The 20073-nt window shown below is 41.5% G+C and overlaps 1 protein-coding gene and 1 long non-coding RNA gene across 2 annotated transcripts; one reads left to right on the top strand and one right to left on the bottom strand.

Moving 5' to 3' along the window:
* Positions 1-1510: 1510 nt before the first annotated feature.
* On the bottom strand, positions 1511-8341 carry calcrlb (calcitonin receptor-like b). Its single transcript, XM_055059253.1, has 13 exons — positions 8244-8341; positions 7071-7134; positions 6700-6847; positions 6475-6591; positions 6099-6208; positions 5936-6030; positions 5737-5854; positions 5497-5650; positions 5368-5428; positions 5189-5255; positions 4614-4832; positions 4504-4545; positions 1511-2490 (listed from the first exon to the last, which is right to left on the bottom strand). Exons 2-13 carry the CDS (start codon positions 7119-7121, stop codon positions 2290-2292), a joined length of 1383 nt encoding a protein of 460 aa, XP_054915228.1. The 5' UTR covers positions 7122-7134; positions 8244-8341; the 3' UTR covers positions 1511-2289.
* On the top strand, positions 2486-17652 carry LOC129378762 (uncharacterized). The gene is made up of 5 exons (XR_008608093.1): positions 2486-3257; positions 3341-3593; positions 3681-3819; positions 4124-4196; positions 16624-17652. It is a non-coding gene; the product is annotated as an uncharacterized LOC129378762 (long non-coding RNA).
* The last annotated feature ends 2421 nt before the right edge of the window (positions 17653-20073 follow it).

The following is a 20073-nucleotide window of genomic DNA, read 5'->3' as shown; positions in this document are numbered from 1 at the left end:
AGAAAATCAATCATGTTTTTTTTTTTTTTTGTAATTTTTTATTTGTTTTCTATTAAACAGACTTTAGAGTGTTTTAGATTAAAGTTTTATGTGGGTGAAATTAGAGGGAAGAGGATCAAAAGACTTTGCAAACAAGAGTTTGCTAAGCGGAGATGTTTCACGCTGAAATATTCACACAGCGAATGTTTAAAATCGACCTTTTTCAGCTTCTCGTCATGTTTTTGCGTTATCTCCTCACCAGAAGACCCCCGCAGCGTTTCCTCGAGTGTTTTCTTCACGTTTCGTTCCCGCGGAACGAAACTTGTTTGAAAAGAATAGTTTATACTCATTAAGTTCCATCTAGCACTGAGACTGTGTCCTTAAGAAATATAAAGAGAAGTACAAGTTTTGATTTATAGAGGTATCAAGTCTGCTCCTTCAGACTAGCCAGCGGCGATTAGCAAACACGCGGAACATCAGCTGAGGCGTGAAATTACAAAGTCAAAAGAAAGACACGCAGCATTATCTGAAGTTTGCTAGAAAATCCGTCGACGGCAGTGCAGCCGCTCCAAACGGAGCTCATTTTGCCGCTTTTTTTGCCCCGTCTGCAGAAGCGTCACGAAACACGCGACGACTCTCTCGTCCGGCTCTATTCTCTCGCGTCCCGTGGAAACGTCCTTGACAAATTCGCCGAATTTCTACCGGCCGGGTTTCCGGAACGCCGCCCGGGGGAGCGAGAACTCCAGCGAAACCATTCGGGTCCCGGTGGAAGCGAGGGAAGCGAAGGCAGTAAACAAGCCTTAGTCACGGAGCCGAGGAAGCGCTTGCTACCAGCACACGAGAACGGATGGATCAAGAGTTCAATGGCGGTGGTATTCTTAGAAACAGGAAGTCTGTAATGCATCCACAGCTCCTATTTCCATCGTCAGACGGCGTCGCGATGCAAAACAACAAGATGCACGGCACTTCAAATTCCCAAACTCTGCAGTTTTGGGCTTCCTCCCCTAATAAAATAGGAAATACGTTCCATCAAACTTTATAGGAGACTGACCCATCTGTTGTGCAGCTGCAAGGGGAAGCAAGCAAAAAGCAGAGAGGCACAAAACATATATGTATCCTGGACAAATAATACAAAAGGAAAAAAAAAAAAGAGCACGACGGTTTCGTAACGGTCGTTTCCAAGAATCCTTTCTGGAATGTAAAGGCAGGAAAGGAATGTAAAGACACAAGGTCACCAGCGAAACCGGCCTCTCCGCGGATCGACGTCGACGACACGACGACAAACAGAGAAGCGTTCCCGCGGGACTTCCTAATCGGACCCGCTTGCAGTCGCATGCCTTCTGGACATGGAACAGGCGGCGACCCGCCCCGCTGTGTCTGGAAACAATATTCATCGGAGCGAGAAATATTTTCTGAGGTCAGACGAGGAAATTCCTCCGTCATGTGGGATATGTGGGAAAGGCAACAAAGCCATTTGTTGCATAGGAAAGAAAAGGAAGGGGACGGGAGACCGCCAAAGAAAAGCAACGTGTTTTTAAATCAACAAGTCTTTATTTACAGTATTATTAGAAAATCTCTCGGCAGTTTAAATACCGTTATGTAAAAACGGTCACTTTAACAACGAGCTGGATTAAATACGGAAGTAGGCTATAACAATATTTGTGAGAAAAAACAAAACAAAATGCAGTTTCACTGGAAGACACGGACAAAGAGTCAAAACACAAACGATGGGTTTCCTCCGTTTCAGACATCCAAGGAAGCGGGCGCTCCCTTTTCCGGAAAACCGTTCCAGGACTAAGAGAAATTCGTCGTGTCGAGAGATTCGGAACGGGAACCAAAACCAATGAGCTCGGAGGCCACTCTAAAACATCGAATACCAGCGTCTTGGGCGAGACGCAGAAAAATCTCACGGATCATGGCTGGAAACAGCGTAGGTCAGAGGTCGCAGCGCCGGGCGTCGGTGGCTTCCCGTCGGCGTTTCGACGGTTCAAACTCGTTTGTCCAGCATTGAATGAAGGTACAATTAAAGCGATTCAAGTGGACGAAACGCAAGGGGCGAAACATCCCAAAAAAAATAAAAGATCCGTAACAACTTCAGTGTATAGAAACGCCACGTGGATCGACATGAGAAAATCCATTCGGTTGTCATTTTTCCGTTTTCCCTCGATGTTTGCAACACTGAGAGTCGACGCTCCAAAGTCCAGTCTGATGACTCCAAACTTTTTCGTTTGTTTTCTTATTTTTTTTATTTTTGTTTTTCTCTTTGCTTGTCCACTCATGAAAGATTCAGCAGAACCTCCTTTCTTACATTTAAGGGCTTTCCGACCTGAATATGTCAGAGTAGCTCTTGCCGTTCACGTGCTCGGTGTGGCTCTCGACACTGTAGCAGCGGTGGACTTCGGTGAGCGACGACGCCACATAGTACGCCGAGCGGAAGAACTCGGGGTTGGCGAAGGTGCCGGCCGACTGCATCCGCAGTAGATTCCACTGTCTCCTGAGAACAGTTTGGACCTGCAGGGAGGAAAAGGGACGCACAGTTCAGTCAACTGAAACCGTAACACATTTGTGACCAGTAAAAAGACATGTTCCGTGTCAAAGCAGAGATCTTTCTTCCCCCATATCCTTTGGGTCATCTGGGTCATCATTCAGATTTGGCCAGATGCCTATATTTATGAGTGTAAGTCACTCAATGAAGCAATAAAATTAGAAAAGATTTATAATTTGTAGACAAATTTACTAAGTGATTGGTGTTGGGTTTAGTCTAGCAGAATTAAAGGGCAGAAAAAACAAAAAAAGATGGCAAAAAGGTGGTAGTAGAAAGAAAATGTTTGTTTGTTTAAATGTGTTTTAAAACAGTGCAAGTTGGGGTTTTTTGGGTTGTTTTCCCTTTTCTCACGCTATCTCAAAACCTTACCGCTTGGTGGCGCTAGTGCACAGCGACCCTTTTTCCAATCTCCAATGAAACTCACGAAGAAGAAAGATGCTTCCGCTGCTGTTGCTGCTGCTAAGCCGCTTAGCGTGAGAAACTGCATTTTCATACGGAAAAAGTGATGAATATGAACTTATAACAAAACCTGCGTCGATACTTTTGCTCTTTATTAGCCAACCTATTGGAAATTTGATTTTTGGAGACTTTTACAGATGACTGTTGGAGCTACCTCGGTAGCTAGCCTCGCTAGCTCGCCTCGTTAAACCTCGTTAGCTTCCCTCGCCAGCTAGCTTGGCTAGCCTTGTTATTGGTTCCCTCAAATTTCATGTCGTTCTGCTTTCAACTGAAGGTAATGTATGAAATAAAGGATGTGTTTACGTTATCATCATACCGCTTTGTTTTCAGCTTGTTATTTTCTCTTGTGGCCCACAGGTTGTGACTCGGAGCCACCATACTGTTGTCCCCATCGTGTAGCATTGAGGACGGGTTCTTTTGCTTAAGTTTTAATTAGCATCTATATTAGCACATTGTTGTTGAATCTAAGTATTTATCTGAACGATTTAATTTCAAGCTTTTATAGAGATTTGTGTGAGATCTCATGTTTCTCTTATTGTTTGTTTAGAAAAGGTTTTGCAATCTACAGAAATGGGAGTGAAATTGCTGCAAAAGATTATAGCAAATATGAGTAAGTTTCTGAACGATGTCAGATATATTTGCAGAAACCCAGTTTATAGTAGAGTTTGTAACCATAAAGTGTGTTTTCATTTTCTAGGCAATTTCACTGTTTCACGGCTGCCTGCGTGAGAGATCCAGAAAAGTCAGTTTCACAGAGTCGACTTTCAACCGACCAAAGCAACCAGAACCATGAAACGGCGACGTCTCCCCGGCCCCGATTTTCACATCAGCAAACGGTAAGAAACGTTTTTTTTTTTGTTTACCATTTCCAGAAAACCAAACACAAACATTTCCTAACGGACGTCTGGCCCCGGGGGCAGTCGTATTTGTACCAAAATAAGCATGTCGTGTCATCCAAAATGTTCCTGCACCGGCCATTGTTTCCTTGAAACATCAGGCTAAGCCAATAAGGTGTTAGTGGCCTTTTCTTCCCGTTATGGAAATGGCAATTGTGGGGTGGGGGGAGGGGGGAGAAACATACTAAATATACTAAAAAGCCCACAGAACCACGCTGACTCATGCGTTTCCAATCGCTGGTAGGTGCACGGCAGGAGAAAGAAGAAGAATTCGATACGGAGGAGGAATCACGGCAGTAGAAGAACGAAGAGACGAGGTAAGAAGCAGCCAAAATGTTTTGTGTATGAAGTATGTAGGAGCTAGGGCAGTGTGTGTGTGTGTGACAGAGAGAGAGCTGGCACGCTTTCACAAAGACACTGGAATGACACGGAAGTGAAAGCGGCTCGAAACAGAAAATATTTCAGCCGAACTCAAAATCTGCGTAATAACAGCGAGCTCCTTAAGGTGTTTGAATTTGTACAGTATTTGGTTGGGTTTAATTAGATTTGAATTAATTGTAGCGCATAAACAGAAAAAAAAATCAAAGCATTAAATGAAGAGTGGGAGCGAAGGCAGCTGCTCACCTCCCCGTTGAAGAAGCAGAATATCGTCGACACCAAGAGACCCTAAACATCAATAGAAACATTAGATGAAAAAACCCTAAAACAACGTAGCGCGCGGCGTCGGCGCCGACCTGGTAATGCATGAGGACGTTCATGACGTAAAGGTAGATCTCTGAGATCCAGTGGTCGTGGGGCTTGTAGGCCAGCAGGACGTACTGGATGCCCAGCAGGGGGATGAGGATGAGGGTGGCCCTCACCGCCCTCATGTACAGGCTGGACTCTGCCCGATGCGTGACGCGCAGTTTGGTGACGATGACTCGAACGATGTTGAGAAGGAAGAAGAAATTCACCTGGCAATAAGAAAACGGGGACACGGCATTAGAAATGCGTCGAGAACGTATTTTTGTGTATTTTTGCCATGTTAGGAGTATCACAGAAAAAAAGTTTTTTGTGGTTTTTAGGAATTTATAACTGTTTGTACAGAAAACTCTAAAAATAAGTTATTGTAACTTTGTGTATTACAGTAATCATGACATAGTTACCCTTTTAAGAAATGTGTAGAAAAAAAACCTTTTGGTTTTGACATATTGCATTTTAAAGGTTGTTACACATCAGAAAGAAAAATGTAAAACTCAGATGTAACGGAGGGAAAAAAAAAATCTGTTTTCTCGAATCCACATTTGGCTTATCCAATCAAAAGTCTCACCACGAGCGCCGCGCAGATGGGAGCGTGAATGACGTACAGCAGGGACGTCGTCGAACTCACCCAGCATCTGCAGGCGCACAGAGCAGACGTTAAGAAAACGTCAAACAGAAACAAAAAAGAAAACAAAAAAATATTTTACACATCCCCTGGCCCTCTCCCCCAGACGGGTCACAACTCACTCGTCGTCGTGGTAGCAGATGCGCGCGACCGAATACATAACAGCTGGCACGAGGGGGAAACCTGCGGAACGTTTGACCTTGAGCGAGGCGCTTTTTTATCAGCGCGAAGCAAAGGCGCGGTCTACTCACCCCATCCGAGAAGATAATACCACACGAGATGCTGTTTCTCCGCGAACACCGCCACGACAATCAGAGTGTGCAGATAAATGCCTTCGCACAGCATCCAGAAGTAGTTGCAGCTCATGATGTACATTTGGAGGAAGGCGAGAATCTTGCAGCTGCCCTGTTAAGAAAGAGACCCAGAAAGGCGATTACAGGCGGACGAACGAAGGCGTCGGGGTCGGACGGCGAGGGAGAAATCCATCCCACCTGGCTGCCGAGCGAATTCTCCTTATTGACGCAGAACCACGTCACGGTTATCACCGAGTTCAAGACAAAGGAAAGGAAAAGATTTTTATGAAGAGTTATCCTCTCGCAGCTCAAAGTTCTGAGGAAACGAGAAAGGAGAATTCAGGGGCAGTTCATCACGAGCGAAGGGAGAGTCGACTCTGGAACGAAGGCGACTCACTTGAAATAGAAGAAGACGGCCAAGGAAAGGAGGAGGGACACGAGCGACAGTCCGTGACCGATCACGATCAAGTAGAAGTGGGTCATGGCCGTGGGCTAAAAGAAGACAAATCAGATGAGCGTAGCCGCGTCGCGTTCACCGACTCGGCGTCCGCGTTTCTTACCGTCCAGTCCGTCCGGTTGGGTTTGCAGCCGGTGTAGTCCGTCCACGTTCTGTTGCTGTCGGGGTGTCGCGCCCACTCCCCGGTCTCCGTGCAGACCTTTACCGCCACGGCTGCGACGAAAAAAGTCACACAACCGATGTAAGAAAAAGCAAATGTTTGTAAAAAACAAAAAAAAAAGAGTTTAACAACCAAGACTTCAAATACTACGTACAGTCTGGATAACGAGAAGGCCTCAGACCATTCGGTATTGTTTATTAGGGTTTTTGGGGAGGCTCAAGAAATATTTTCAATCTTAATCCAGGATGGTGTGCAGCTTGTATGAAGTTTATTATGATTTTTTTGTATTGCTTTCTGTCGATCGGAAAACGCGTGTCACCTCGTGTGTCAAAATCGTCAAAGTAGTCTGGGCAGTTTTGCTCGGTGGGTCCAGGTTCGGCGTCTTCCCAGCACAGCCATCCGTCCCACGTGGCGTTGCAGTGATTTATGTCGGTCCCTGATGGGGGGGATAAAAAAAAAAAAACGAAAGCATAGTTGAAAGGTTTCCATATTTGGAAAGCGGTCCCTTACAGAAGAGCCTTTTTAAAGCGTTTCCACGGCTCACCGTTCCCGTGAATTTTACGACGGGATCCTCTCGCGATCCTTTGGAAGCACCGGAACTGGGACGCGGCGATCCGCTGGCGCATCCACCGGACTCTCACGTGAGTCCCGTTTCCTTCGTCGTCGGCGTCGGTCGTCGCCTCGACCGGCGGCTAAGACGAAAGGAACGGACAGATTAAACGCGACCCAACATTTTCACTTTGAACTTTGTAGTTCTGTGACTGTTGGAAAAAAAAAAAGTAAGTAAGTCGAAGTAGCGATTCCCTGAACGGATATTATTAGAATTGTTTATCAAATAGCGTTTGGGAACCACAAAGCAATGTTTACGTGCAGGAAGCAGATGTGGATCTCTTCTACTAAAAACCATACTAATACCTCGCAGAAGGAGAGGAGCGCCAGCAGCAAGGCAACGCGGCCGGGATCCATCCGCGCGCCGATCCTGTGAGGAACGAGAAAAAAGAAACATCTTTCACCGATCCGAGCGGAAACGACGTCAAAACGTCCACACTTTTGCAAATCGGTTTTCCCCGGAGTTTGCCAATCAAAGTCGTTTCCGATCAGCCGCCGGGTCGGTCCATCCGCGTTTGTTTATTTGTTCCCAAAACAGAATCTTGTCCGGGTCTCCAAATCACAGTAGATGAAACGTATCTTCCTGAGAAATCACCTAAAACACAGCAGCAGAGAGTGCGGAGCGGCGTTTGCCGCGGACTCTTTTGGTTCCGGATGTCAAGGTCACGGATTCGACCTCCGCTTCCTCCGGTCCCCTCGGCTTCCTTCCCGCGCGGAGCATTGCGCCCGTTCAGCAAGTTTAAGCGGACGTTTCGTCCAAACACGGAGCTCGTGAAAAGAAAACAGTCCAACGAGAGAGAGGGCTTCATATCGTCAGGGTTCGAACACGTGTTTAACGTCACGCGTGAAGGAAAAGCGAATTCAGTATTCCTTTGTGTTATCCGGGTGGAGACCTGCTGTCTTTTCTCACACGCACAAGTGAAGTGAGAAAAGTAATGTGGAAAATGCGATTGGGAACAACAGTGATGTGTTCTTAAATTTGCATCATTCCTGGATCTGATGAAAATGGTGAGAAAAAGTGTATATTTCATAAGAAATGAGCAGGTTATTAAATGGAAGGAATCTCCAAAAATAGCAGAAAATAATAAATTAGTAAAAATTCCACCTTGTGAGAAATGTATAATAATTCATAACAAGGCAAAAAACAAGAATAAAAGTACACCAAATGTGTAGAGTAACATTTAAAGCAGCATTTTCTCAGGATCGTTTGCAAGTCGTTTAACAGGGAAATCAGGTGAAAGAGTGGAAAGATTGAACTCAGGGGAGCTGACAAAGTTCTCCTCCAAATCCAATTCCACTCCAAAACTCTGAAGCGGCTCCCTTTGACAATCGCTCATCTCGTACGGTGAGGAGAGTGACAAAACTGGCCAGCTTAGCAGAAAACATCCGGAACAGTAAAACTCTCATCAGACAATCGAGCGGAGCCGAGAGAAAAGAATAGAAATGATTGTTTTTTTTTTGGTCAAAGAATCTTGTTACCTTTGCAGAAGAGAAAGGAAACAGGCCGGCGCAGAGTAAAGAGCGATCCTCGAGCCTAAAGGGAAACGGTCGGTCACGGCGAGAGACGCGCGCGGAGCAGCGAGCGTTCACTGAACGGAGCCGAGTCGCTCCGCACTCACTGAAGCAGCGTGACATCAGAGGGCCGTCTCAGGAGGCGGGACCTTGACCGTCTCTGTTTAGGTTTCAGTTTGACTTTTGAATGGACTGTTTTTGTTTTCAACTTTATTTGTATTTATTTGTAACAAAACAAATAGAGTGAAGTCCTAAGACAGGACAGAATCCCCTCCGAGTGAAGACACATTGGGAAGCACCAATGTGTTGTCCGAGCGCCACATAGATTTCTTTGTGTGTCGAGAACAGGCGCGCACCTGTGCAGCTTCGAGGGAACCTGTGTTTATGTGGGTTGTCTCCAAATCAGGGAGACCAAAGTGAAAATGTTTGTTTATTTTTTCAAATTATATCCTTATTGTTTCCCAAGAAAGTATTATGTCTCCAAATTAACTTCAACAACTTCAACAATAAGATGCACAAGTAAACCATTGCCTCATAACAGTAACATCAACAATGTAACTGCACTTTCCTGTGAAAGGTTTTAAAGTGATTATAAAGAAAGCAAGAGTAAAAAAAGAAACTGAGGAAAAAAAAAAAGATGTATAAATTCACTACAATATATGGCTATCGTTGAAGAGCGGATTGTCAAGAACGTTTAGCAGGACCACAGGTCTGGTCTTTAAAGATAAAATCAGATCTAAAGTTTGCCTAAATCTGCCACCAGTGATCAAATTGTTCAGTCCTGTGATTGAGACCTTTTCCATTTTATATATATTTAATGTTATGTCAATCCAGTCATTTAAAGTAGGTTTATTGTGCGATAGCCATTATTTAATAATGTTTTTCTTACTTGCTGTGAATAATATATTCATCAAATGTTTGTTTGTTTTTGTTGTTTCTTGAGGAATTATTTCAAAATACATGAAGTTGAACTTCAAGGAAATGTCTTGCTTAAAAATATCTTGTAAGGGATTATTAATCTTTTTCCAATATTCTTTTTGAATTGGGTAGTCCCAGAAGACGTGATGATGGTTTGCGGTTTGATTTCTGCATTTTCTCCAGCACACAGGAGGATTTCCATCATAGTGGCATTTCTTGGCCGGTGTAATAAATAATCTTACCAGATTCTTCCATCCAAATTCTTGCCAAATTCTATGTCCATTGACGTCTCCACATTGTTATCGTTAAATTGCCGTCTCTTTCCCATCTTGCTTTGGATATGTCAAGTTGAAATGTTATTTTTAAATCTTACAAGATGTAAAAATCTGGTAAATTATAGATAAGCGAGATCATTTTCACTTTAATTTTTGATTTATAGGCATTAATAAAGATTTCCATTAAGTTTATATTCTTGTCAGGAATTGGTAGAAGTTTGAAGTGAGCAAAATGTCTTATTTGTAAATATTGATAAAAGTTCTGTTTATTCAAAGAATATTTTATCGTAGCTGTTTGAAAGTCATTAATTTCATTGAAAGTCATTGTTTGTTAATGTGCATAGAGCAGCGAGAAAATGACTGCCAAGTCATTTTCCAGTGCATTTTCTTTAACAGTAGTTTTCCACGCTGTAAGGGTTGTTTGTAGTTTTGTAGATTTGCATCCTCTAGAATTGAGCCTTATACGTTGGGTCGCAACAGTATATCAGTGTTCTGGCTTGTGCTGCTCAATAATAATCTCCAAGGGAAGGTAACCCCCAACCTCCCATTTTCTTTTCCAGTTGTAAAACTTTGTATTCAATTCTCGGTCTTTTGCCTTGCTAAATATACCTTGCTAAATATACCTTGACAATAATTTTTCCCATCCATTAAAACCTCTTTGGTTTATTTCAATGGGCAAAGTTTGGAATAAATACAAGAGCGTGGGCAGTACGTCGATCTTAATCGAATTAATTCTTGAGGTGAGAATAAGAAAAGGAGTAAAATTCCATCTCGTAATATATAGTTTAATTCTTTTTTGTATGGGAACATAATTATATTTGAATAGTTTTTTGATGTTCCTTAATTTCCTGAGTTTTGTTTATCTTAATTTTGTATCCTGATAATTGACCAAATTGTTTTAAGAATTGCATGAAGAATTCACATAAAGTAATATATCATCAGGATAACAAGCCAACACTGTGAAAAAAAAAAAAACTGTCATTTTGACGGTAAAATACTTGCAGCTGTGTTTTCCAGAATTTAACGTTTAAAATTACAGTCTGACAATTTGTACAATTGCTGATTGTAAAATGTAAGATTTAAATGGTGCTTGATTTAACCTTTTACTGTACAACTGTTTATGTTTACCATTGAAATTGATCAAGTTTTATCCTCAAATTTCCATTAAAACAATCTTAAAAATTCAGTTAGAGCCATGAAATAGTTTTTTTCTGTAAAATGAACAGTCTAAATTATCAAACATATCATTGAATTTCTGTATAATTACAGGGTTTTCTTTGTATTTAAAAAAGTAATTAACCGGCAGCTGTAGTTGCCCGAATTCCACCGTTAAAATGACAGTAATATATTATGATAGATGAGTATTGATGTTGCTGTTTTTTATCCTTTTAATGTAAAAATTACTATTATTATTTTAAAAAATGACATTTTTTTCTACAAGATGCGGTTCATGCCATGAAATTTCAAAACATTTGATTCTAAATTTACGTTTTAACATGCTAACATTTCCCTAAATTATTTTCTTAATAAATGTTTTGTCTTTATTTTTCAAAGGGAAAAAACTGTGAAAATGTAGAATCTTTATCCTTTTCTTTAACGGTAAACAAGCACGAAAAAGAAAAAAAAACTTTTTGGCTAAAAATTAACATTGAAACATTAAAGAAATGTGTAGTTTGTGGAAAATGTGAAATGAAGAAGTGCAAATTGACTTGGTAAAATTATCAAATTGATTATAGCAGCTAAATAATGTGTTACCAGTTTTCTCTAATGGTAAAAACATGGGACAGTATAAGTAAATTTCACACAAAATATCCATTATTTTTTCCACTTTACCAAAAAGTTTTTTTGCCGTACAAACTTCCGATTACAAAGAACGTGTTACACGCGTTGTAAAAAGGAACATGCAAAAGTTTGAACAGATATAACACAACATGATCACTTGAACCCCGGTGCAGTGTGTTTCAAATGAATATTCCATATTATGTCACATGCACAGAAATAAGAACTTTGTAACAAATGTGCTGGGGACCACTTTTGAAAACGGTTGATGTTTCAGGTTTTTTCACATATTTTGCATAAAAATTGTATTGAGAAGAAAAATATAAAAAAAAAAGCTAATTTTTTAAGGTGAAACTAAAACCAATAAAATGCTGTTTTCAACATACCGCAAGCTAACAACCTCACAGTACGGTCTAAGTCCATACTTTAGGTCAGCGACGAGGGCGAGGACTCTCGGGTCGACCGCAAAGATCTTCCTCCTCTGGCTCTTCAACTTTTGTTCCTCTTTCCGGACGAATTGAATAGAAACACCTCGAAGAAAAGAAATGCTATTGCATTTGATGTTTTGTATACAAATGACTTTATAGAAAGATATCACGAGATCCAGCTTTGTGGTGGCTGGATTCAGTGGCAGAGCCAGAGGAATATTCAGTGCCAGGCTTTTGTGCCTATCCTGCTTCACAAACAGACCGAAGAAGTCTTTTGTCTCCATGGCCATAAAAAATATACAATTGTAACACCGCTCAGCAACAGCAAAGAAATGATCAAACATTTTCACAGTTTCTACTGGCATTATTTCTATCATGAATCTAGAAAAAAATGTAGCAGTTTTTTGACCCTCCATTTCAAGTGTCTTTTGTATTTCTTTTATTTGGGTTACTGGTAACATTCGGACATATATTGTGCAAACTTTATCTTGTCATGGTTTTTTATGATCATTTTAGCCTAGGCCTTAATGAGTATTGCTTATAATCCCTTCTTGGCATTTGGTTCCAGCTTTTACCAATGTTACCCTTGTGATTTGAAAATATCGATGGATTGTATGTCAGGTTAAACCTATGCAGGTGTTTTGTCAGCTTGGAATACCATTGAAATTGTCTTTTTATTATTCTTCTTGGACTTCTTATCCGCGAGGACATTATTTCCTAGGAATGGGACGGATTCACAAATAAGAATCAGATAAGAATACGCCGCCCCGCCCCCTCCTCCCGAGTCGTACCTCGTCCCCCTCCATCAGATGCGTCTCCCGTAAAAATACTTTATGTAATATTAAAATATTAAAATCTTATACTCAAGCGGAAGGTCCAGCTCAGCCATCTCTGTCAAAGTTCCCAGGAACTCAGCATGGAACAAGAACAAGGGCTTTCAGAATCATCCTTCACATCTGAAGCAGCGTTTTTCAACTGGAAAAGAGCCTCGTTTAAGGATGCCGGGTTAAAAATTCATTCAAAATCAGAGCAGCAACGTATACCTGGATTGAGTACAAAAGGAACAGGAAGTTAAGATGCCTTTATTGTCAGATGACTCTGACAATGAAGGCAAATTTCTCAGCCATTTGGAGTCAAATTGCAAAGCATGACCTCTTTGTGCAGAGAAGGTTAGATGCACATGGCAATGTCACCAAATCACCAAAGGTTTTTCTGAGGAGAGAAACGTTTGTTGTTTTCCTGGAGCCTTATAAAGAGGTTTTTCATGAGCTGTTTAAACTTTGTAAAATTTCAGTTGTGATCCCAGTCAGTACTGTGTCCTGTGAGCGAAGTGTTTGTTTAGATGACAGGTGAAGTCATTTTGGTCTTTAAGGAGGGCACATACTCTCCTTTAGCTTCTTTCCACCAAAATCGGAGAACGACGCTCTCTGGAGAGGTATTTGTAAGGCGTGACTATGTTTATCCACGTGGGCAGTATGTGGGTTTTCTTATTTGTTTATGCTTTTCAGTGAGTGTTTTTTTGCGTACAGAGCAGGCGCAATGACGTATGTAGCTGTTTTGACGTGTGATTTTCTAGGGAAGGAGAATCAATGCGAAGAGAAGAAGCGAAAAAGGCGGCTCAAAGTTTGCCATAGTGTGCGATAGAGGCTTCACGCGAGGGACTAAATGAGAATGTGAGCAAGGCGTGGCCAAACGTTAATGAAATGTCACCGAGGTGTTTAAGCAAACACAAATCAAAGTAAGCAGAAGGTTCCACATCAAAGAGTAAGAATGTAGCGAATCAAAGTAAATGAAAACCAAGGCATAGAAAGAGGGTTTTTTGCATCAATGTCCAAAGGGGAAAGCAAGTCCGGTCTTTTACGGCGGGTCGCTCCTCTGGGCCCAAAAAGGGCAGACGCGAAGCGAAGTGCGTGGGCCTCAGCAAACGGATGAGTAAAGGAAAGAAATGCCAACAAACAGAATGTGTCGGCGGTGAACGTATTGCAAACAAGCATATCGTTAGTAAAGTCGACAACGTTTTTGTCAGAAACTATTGAGAAGGCGGGCGACGTGGGACGGTTTCCGAAGCAGAGCAACGAAAGCGGACCTTCTTCAAGTTGCCACAGGGAAGATGAGGCCGATTTCTCGAATCGGCGATTGAAAGTTGGTGTAATAACGCGGTGTCATAACGGTGTCAAGAACGGTGTAATAAAGCGGTGTCAATGAAAGCGGTAGTAGTAGCAGGAGCAGCATTTTTGTCAAGGGTGCAAAGAAAGAAGCGACGGGATAGATGTTTTTAAGAATTAAAAAGAGGAATAACTTGATTTAGCTCGTTAATTAATTTTTTGTCCCGAATTCCTGTGTCTTAGTAAGTAAAGAGCAATCATACGACGTCAGACTTCAGATAATCAGAGTTTTATCCAGAGAAATTCAATCCAAGAAGAACTTTACAATAAGCATCTCACCTAGAGCAAAAGTCCAAGACATTACAAACAGAGACAAAGAACTAAGTAAAAAAAAAGACAAAACAGAAGATGCATCCTCTGGGAAACTCTCACTCAGCACAAAGAGATTCCAACTTCTGCTGTGAAACAAACCCTTTTTTATAGACTGCGTATTCTCCTCATTTAAATATATGCATTAGGAGGTGTGTTCTTTTCCTTTGTGTGGGCTGTCTTAATGTTAATTTTCTTACCTCCTGCTAAAGAGCCCCAAAAGCAGATATACGGCAAACCCTTCTCGTACCAGCTGCAGTATTATCTCTGCCTCAAAATGTTTCCACAAGAAAGTAGTTTGTATTTTTAACCAAGCTTGCACACAATGTAATGCTAAATAATGACTATAAGTTTGGATCTAAGAAGTAACTAATGAAAAACATGCTTAAAGAAATATAGTTTATTCTAATATAGATAAAATTATCTATAAAAAGTTTTAAGATCCTAGTGAACTTTTGAACCATGCTCAGGAATTTATTAATTGCCTGGCAGACAGGCTCCCCATCTAAAGAGATCCAAGGCGTCTAGGCCTGTTTTCTGTCGACTCCTCTGCGTTCAGAGAGTCACCAGCTGTCCCAGTTTGGATCTGTTTCTAAGTTTATCTGAACCTAAAAGTTAACTTCTCTCCTATTGTGCTACTTTAAAATTATTATTCCAACAATGTGTAAGCTGCAGCAGCTTGAAATGGTTTTGCAGAATAGAATGGAATGATGATTATCCTAATAAGTTTTTGTGTGATAAATGGAAATCAGTAGTGTAGTGATGATCTCATTTCCAGCAGATATGTTTGTGAAAAGAGTTGTTTCTAGGGAGAAGTGTGGTGCAGTCCTGATGGTATTTCATCTCTCCCTTTTGATGCAATGTTAGTTTTCGCATGAGAAGTCATGATTGAAGAAGAAGAAGAAGAAGAAGAAGAAGAAGAATGTTCTCCAGAATATGAAAGTAGGAGCTTTGGGGAAGTACATGGTTTATGTCCTGAAGGTTTTGATTCTATGTAGACTAGACCTTGAAAGTATTAGGAAATGTCACATTTGTATCAGTGGCGGAGCCAGTGGGGTGGCACTTGCCACCCCACTGGAAATGGTAATGTTGAAATAAAATACATTTGAGATAGGCAAATATTTGCCAGGAAAAGTGTAATTTCCGACGGTCCCTGAAGGCAGCTCGATGGTTCAACAGACATGTGGTTCCTGCTTGTTGAAAAACACATAAACGGCTTTGCAGGTATTTCCAACATTTTACCGCTCAGCGGTAACCGCCGTTACCTTCCTAGTGAGAGGCGGCTCTTGTCATACATTTCTAAAAAGAAAAGAAACGGTTGCGCACCGCGGCTGGGTGCCTCGTTTATTCTATGAAGCATGCTAGTGCTGGTAGATGGTGTTTTAGAACGAATTTTTGAACATATGTTTTAGTGACATGCTGCTCTCTAATGTTTTATATGTCCCAGCTCTTGCTTGAAATGTGTGGTAAGAATCTGTGCAAAACCATGAATTTTTGTAATGACTGAAATATAAGTAGGCTATGTCATATGAAAGCTTTGAATTATAACCCAACTAGTGATATCAATTAATTGGACTGAATGTATTTTGAATGGAGTATTATTTGAGCTAGCTACAGAAAACTAAAAAGTCTAGTTGAAGTAGTAGTTAAAAGAGTGTTTTCTGTGGTATTTACACAGAGTGTAAATACCAGGCTGTCTTATTTTGTGTCGAGCCCAAATGAAGAGAAAAGGGAAGATCTCCCAGTTCCTGTTAAAGAGGCCAAAAGCAGGACCAGACAGAACCCTGCAGCAGGGTTCTCTGTTAGAGAATCCAGCCAGGAGGCTCCAGGCCCAAGTGTATCACCAGCGGGTTGGAGGCTGTGACAGAGAGTTCTGAAGTAGTAAAATCCAACCAGCCTAATTGTAAAGGTTAGCGAGATGTTTTTAGCATTTTTTTATTGTGTCTGTTTATGCATTTCACAATGAAGTTCCAGAGAGAGATGAGGCTGATCCAGATTCAGAGTCAGACTCTGGGGAGGAAGACAGTGAAGCAGCACAACCTCTTTCTCAATGTGTTTTTGGTGATATTCTGGGCTCTGAGTTGACATTTCCATGTTCACTGTTCCATAGTGCCGTCGAACGTCTTGTTTGGTCCTGGCAAATGTTTGTGAAATAAACCATTGAAATTTGAGTGTCAGTGAGCAAATATGTGTTTCCTTTTGTTCATCATTTGTATCTGGACCCCTCTGATAAAGGCTTGCTCACCCTTTGGCCACCCCTTGAAAAAAAGTCTCGCTCCGCCACAGGTTTTTGGAAGTGTGGATTTAGTTGGAGGCCCATGTTTGTATTTGCTGACCTTTTCTTTGGTTGTAAGGTGATGAATGTGTGTAGTTGATGAATGCGAAATTGTTGTAAGCCATTTTCATGTAAGGTGGGATTTGAGAATGTGCAATGATGATGATGTGGAAATGATTTCATGTTTGTGTGTTTCAGGATATCTCTGGAGTTGGCAGCAGCATGGCAGTGGCAGTGTGGGAAGCAATGTGGAAGAGAAGAGAAGAGCTCTACATGAAGTTGTTGATGTAGTGATTTGTTTGCTGATGTTTGTGCTCGATCCTTCCTCTGGGAAGAAGAGGTGAAGGTCGTGGTCTTGCGTTTCAGTTTTCATGTAGCAATGGTTTTTGGAGTCCAAGTTTGAACGGCCTCCTAAAGAAGCAGCGTGTTAGCAGCAGCAGCAGCATTTAGAAGAAAGAAGCGACGGAATGGATGTGCAAGTATAGAAAGCAATTGAGAATGTCTAAGTAAGTATGATTGATAGAAATGACGTGATGAGGACAGATGCAGTGTTGTGTTGGACTTATTTTCTCTGAACAGTTGATTGTTTTCAGGGAAGAGACAAATGCTCCTCTTTTGTGTCATATTTATGGGAGGGTGGCCTCCATTCTTTGTTGATGTAATGTTTGAAAGTGTTTTTTGCAAAGTGTTTTGTAGTTATATGCAGAGTGTAAGCACATGTTACTTGCCTTCTCAGTAATGTAATGAATGTGTTTAGTTGATTGATGCTCATGTGATGTAATGCATTTCCATGGAATGTTTGACAATCTCCCTTCTGTTGATGTAACAGAAGTACTTTTGTTAGTGTGTCAAGCATCTTGATGTGTTTGTGGTTTTGGAGTTGTATCTATTGATATTGCCAAGCCATGTTTGCATGTCATGAACTTGTGCAAGATGTGGTGAAAGTACTTTAGTGTTTCAGGATTTGTATGGAGTTGGCAGCAGATTGAGCAGCATGGTTGATGCATTTGCTATGGCAGTATTGTGGAAGAGAAGAGGATGCCAAGTCTTTAGTCTTTAGTCTTAGTCTTTAGTCTTTAGTCTTTAGTCTTTAGTCTTTAGTCTTTAGTCTTTAGTCTTTAGTCTTTAGTCTTTAGTCTTTAGTCTTTAGTCTTTAGTCTTTAGTCTTTAGTCTTTAGTCTTTAGTTTAGTCTTTAGTCTTTAGTCTTTAGTCTTTAGTCAACCGGTTTTGAAGTGCAGAGGAGGAGGCTAGGAAGAGAGTAGTATATACTAAGTGTTTGGGAGCAAGTGGAGGTGTTGTAGGAGAGAAGGGTGCTTTGTCTGTTGTTGGAAAGTAGTGATTGTTGAAGAAGAGTTGAGAGTGAGGTTAGTATTTGTCTTGGACTTTACAAGTGTTGGGTTCTTGATGTGAAGATAACCAACACTTGTAAAGTCCAAGACAAATACTAACCTCACTCTCAACTCTTCTTCAACAATCACTACTTTCCAACAACAGACAAAGCACCCTTCTCTCCTACAACACCTCCACTTGCTCCCAAACACTTAGTATATACTACTCTCTTCCTAGCCTCCTCCTCTGCACTTCAAAACCGGTTGACTAAAGACTAAACAACCCACAAATCAAAGAACCACACCACTAAAAAAAGTTTTACCATCTTTATTTCAAACAATAAAAACACTTGTCAAACAAACCTTACCTTCTCTTGTCTCTTTACATTGCCTGAAAAAAAAAAGAGAAACAAACACTGCTTACCTGCACTGGCTCTCCATGACAGAAGCCACCATCAAATACTGCATTCTGCAAGACAATTAACACCAGTTTCACTTACCTTACACTTGACAAGCGTTTCCTTAGCACCTTAGTACCTGTCAAACAAAGAGTGGTAGCCTTTTCTGTCACACACCAGCCTTACGGCCGGTGTGTGACAGAAAAGGCTGCAACTACTTGCAATCAACAGCAAAGCCGCGGAAGCAGCTGCACACGCCCAACAACGGCGTCTAAAACAAGCTATACTGCTAAACAGAAAATCAAACACTACTTTCACTTACCTTGGAGTTCCAAACCATTTCCAACACAGATTGCACCAAATGCTTCCTTAGCACTGCAGAAATTCACTGCAAAGTACCTGTCAAACAAAGACTTGCTGCCTTTTCTGTCACACACCGGCCGGTGTGTGACAGAAAAGGCAGCAATTAGTTGCAATCAACAGCGAAGCCGCGGAAGCAGCTGCACACGCCCAACAACGGCGTCTCAAACTAGCAACTCGTCTTCTTTTTCCTCTCCAATCTCAACGCCACCATTCACCTTCCTTCGAGGAGCCACTGCAACGAAAAAGCACACAAAACATGTTGCCGCAAACAAAGAGAACCTAGTACAAGCAAAAACACACCTTGAGCAACTGAGCCTTCATTCCTTCCTTCCTTCCATCTTCACAAAAAGCAGCAACAGAAACAAGCTGGAAAGCTTGAAGCAACAGCACGCCAAACTCCATCGAACCTGCCAAAAACACACAAACTACAAGTTGATTGAATGCTAAAAGTCCAACACAAACTGAGAAAACGGCACCTTCGCCTGCTTACCTGCTGCCACACAGAGAGACAGACACAGAGCTGTGCTGCTCCTCCTCCTGCCTCCGACCGCCGACTGCGGTCCGTCGTCTCAGTGCTCACAGCTTCCCTCCGCCCCTTTATCGCCCTGCAAACAGCTGAATTCAATTAACGTTAATTAGACACACAGAACCACGCGCCCTACGTCACTACGTAACAACGTCAAGTTCATGAGCGCAGCTTCCGCTTCATTGCAGCGAAGCCCGCACGTTCATATCTTGGAACAGCCTTTCATCATTTGATTTTCAGAATATATTACACTTCCACAAAAACTCAATACTTTCTCTTGCAAATAGCTTTATTGAAAATACACAAACACTTGATGCTTTCAACATTACATTAAATACCTGTGCTGCTCCACCCCTACAATCACAAGAACTCCCTGCTACAGCCACTTCCACAACCTGGCAAAAAAGACAACTAAAAATAAACATTACGCTTTGAAACGACGTCATTCCACACATCGACAGAGAACAAAGTACCACTTCTCTGATTAAGCACACTGCATCTGGAGTTTCGTCCTGAAGACAAAAACAAACCAAAGGATGGATTGAAATATTGTTTGGAGGCGACAGTGGATGCCTCAACAAATGCAAACACTTTGGTGACGTGTCCCCCTTCACTGATACATAAAAGGAAACTTAGACATTAACAAACAACACTACAAAGCCACAAATCCTTCCTGACCTTTACAGAGTTCAACTCTCTCGTGAAACACATCAAAAAAATGTACACAGCATAACCTTAACACATATGAAAGCTACCATGGAAAATTCCACGACACTCTATGTTGACATTGATTTACATACAGATCCAAACTCCCTCAACTTGCATTTTTACATACAAACTTTGACTTATTCTTTCTATTTTGTGCAACTTCATTTGATTTCTGGGGAAAATGCATTGAATTCTCTGCCTGACGCTGCATGAACGAGCAAAGTCAAAAGCTCCTGTTCAATTCTGAACTGTAAAGAGAACTACAGTCAAGCTTCTTAGCAGGTGCATTTTCAGTCTCGCTAATTCAACTACAAAAAAAGTTTG

Source organism: Poeciliopsis prolifica, unplaced genomic scaffold, assembly GCF_027474105.1.
Source record: "Poeciliopsis prolifica strain line A6 unplaced genomic scaffold, Auburn_PproV2 SCAFFOLD053, whole genome shotgun sequence".
Taxonomy (NCBI): Eukaryota; Metazoa; Chordata; class Actinopteri; order Cyprinodontiformes; family Poeciliidae; genus Poeciliopsis; species Poeciliopsis prolifica.
The sequence above is the reverse complement of the archived record's forward strand: the minus strand, read 5'-3'. Positions and strand labels throughout refer to the sequence as shown.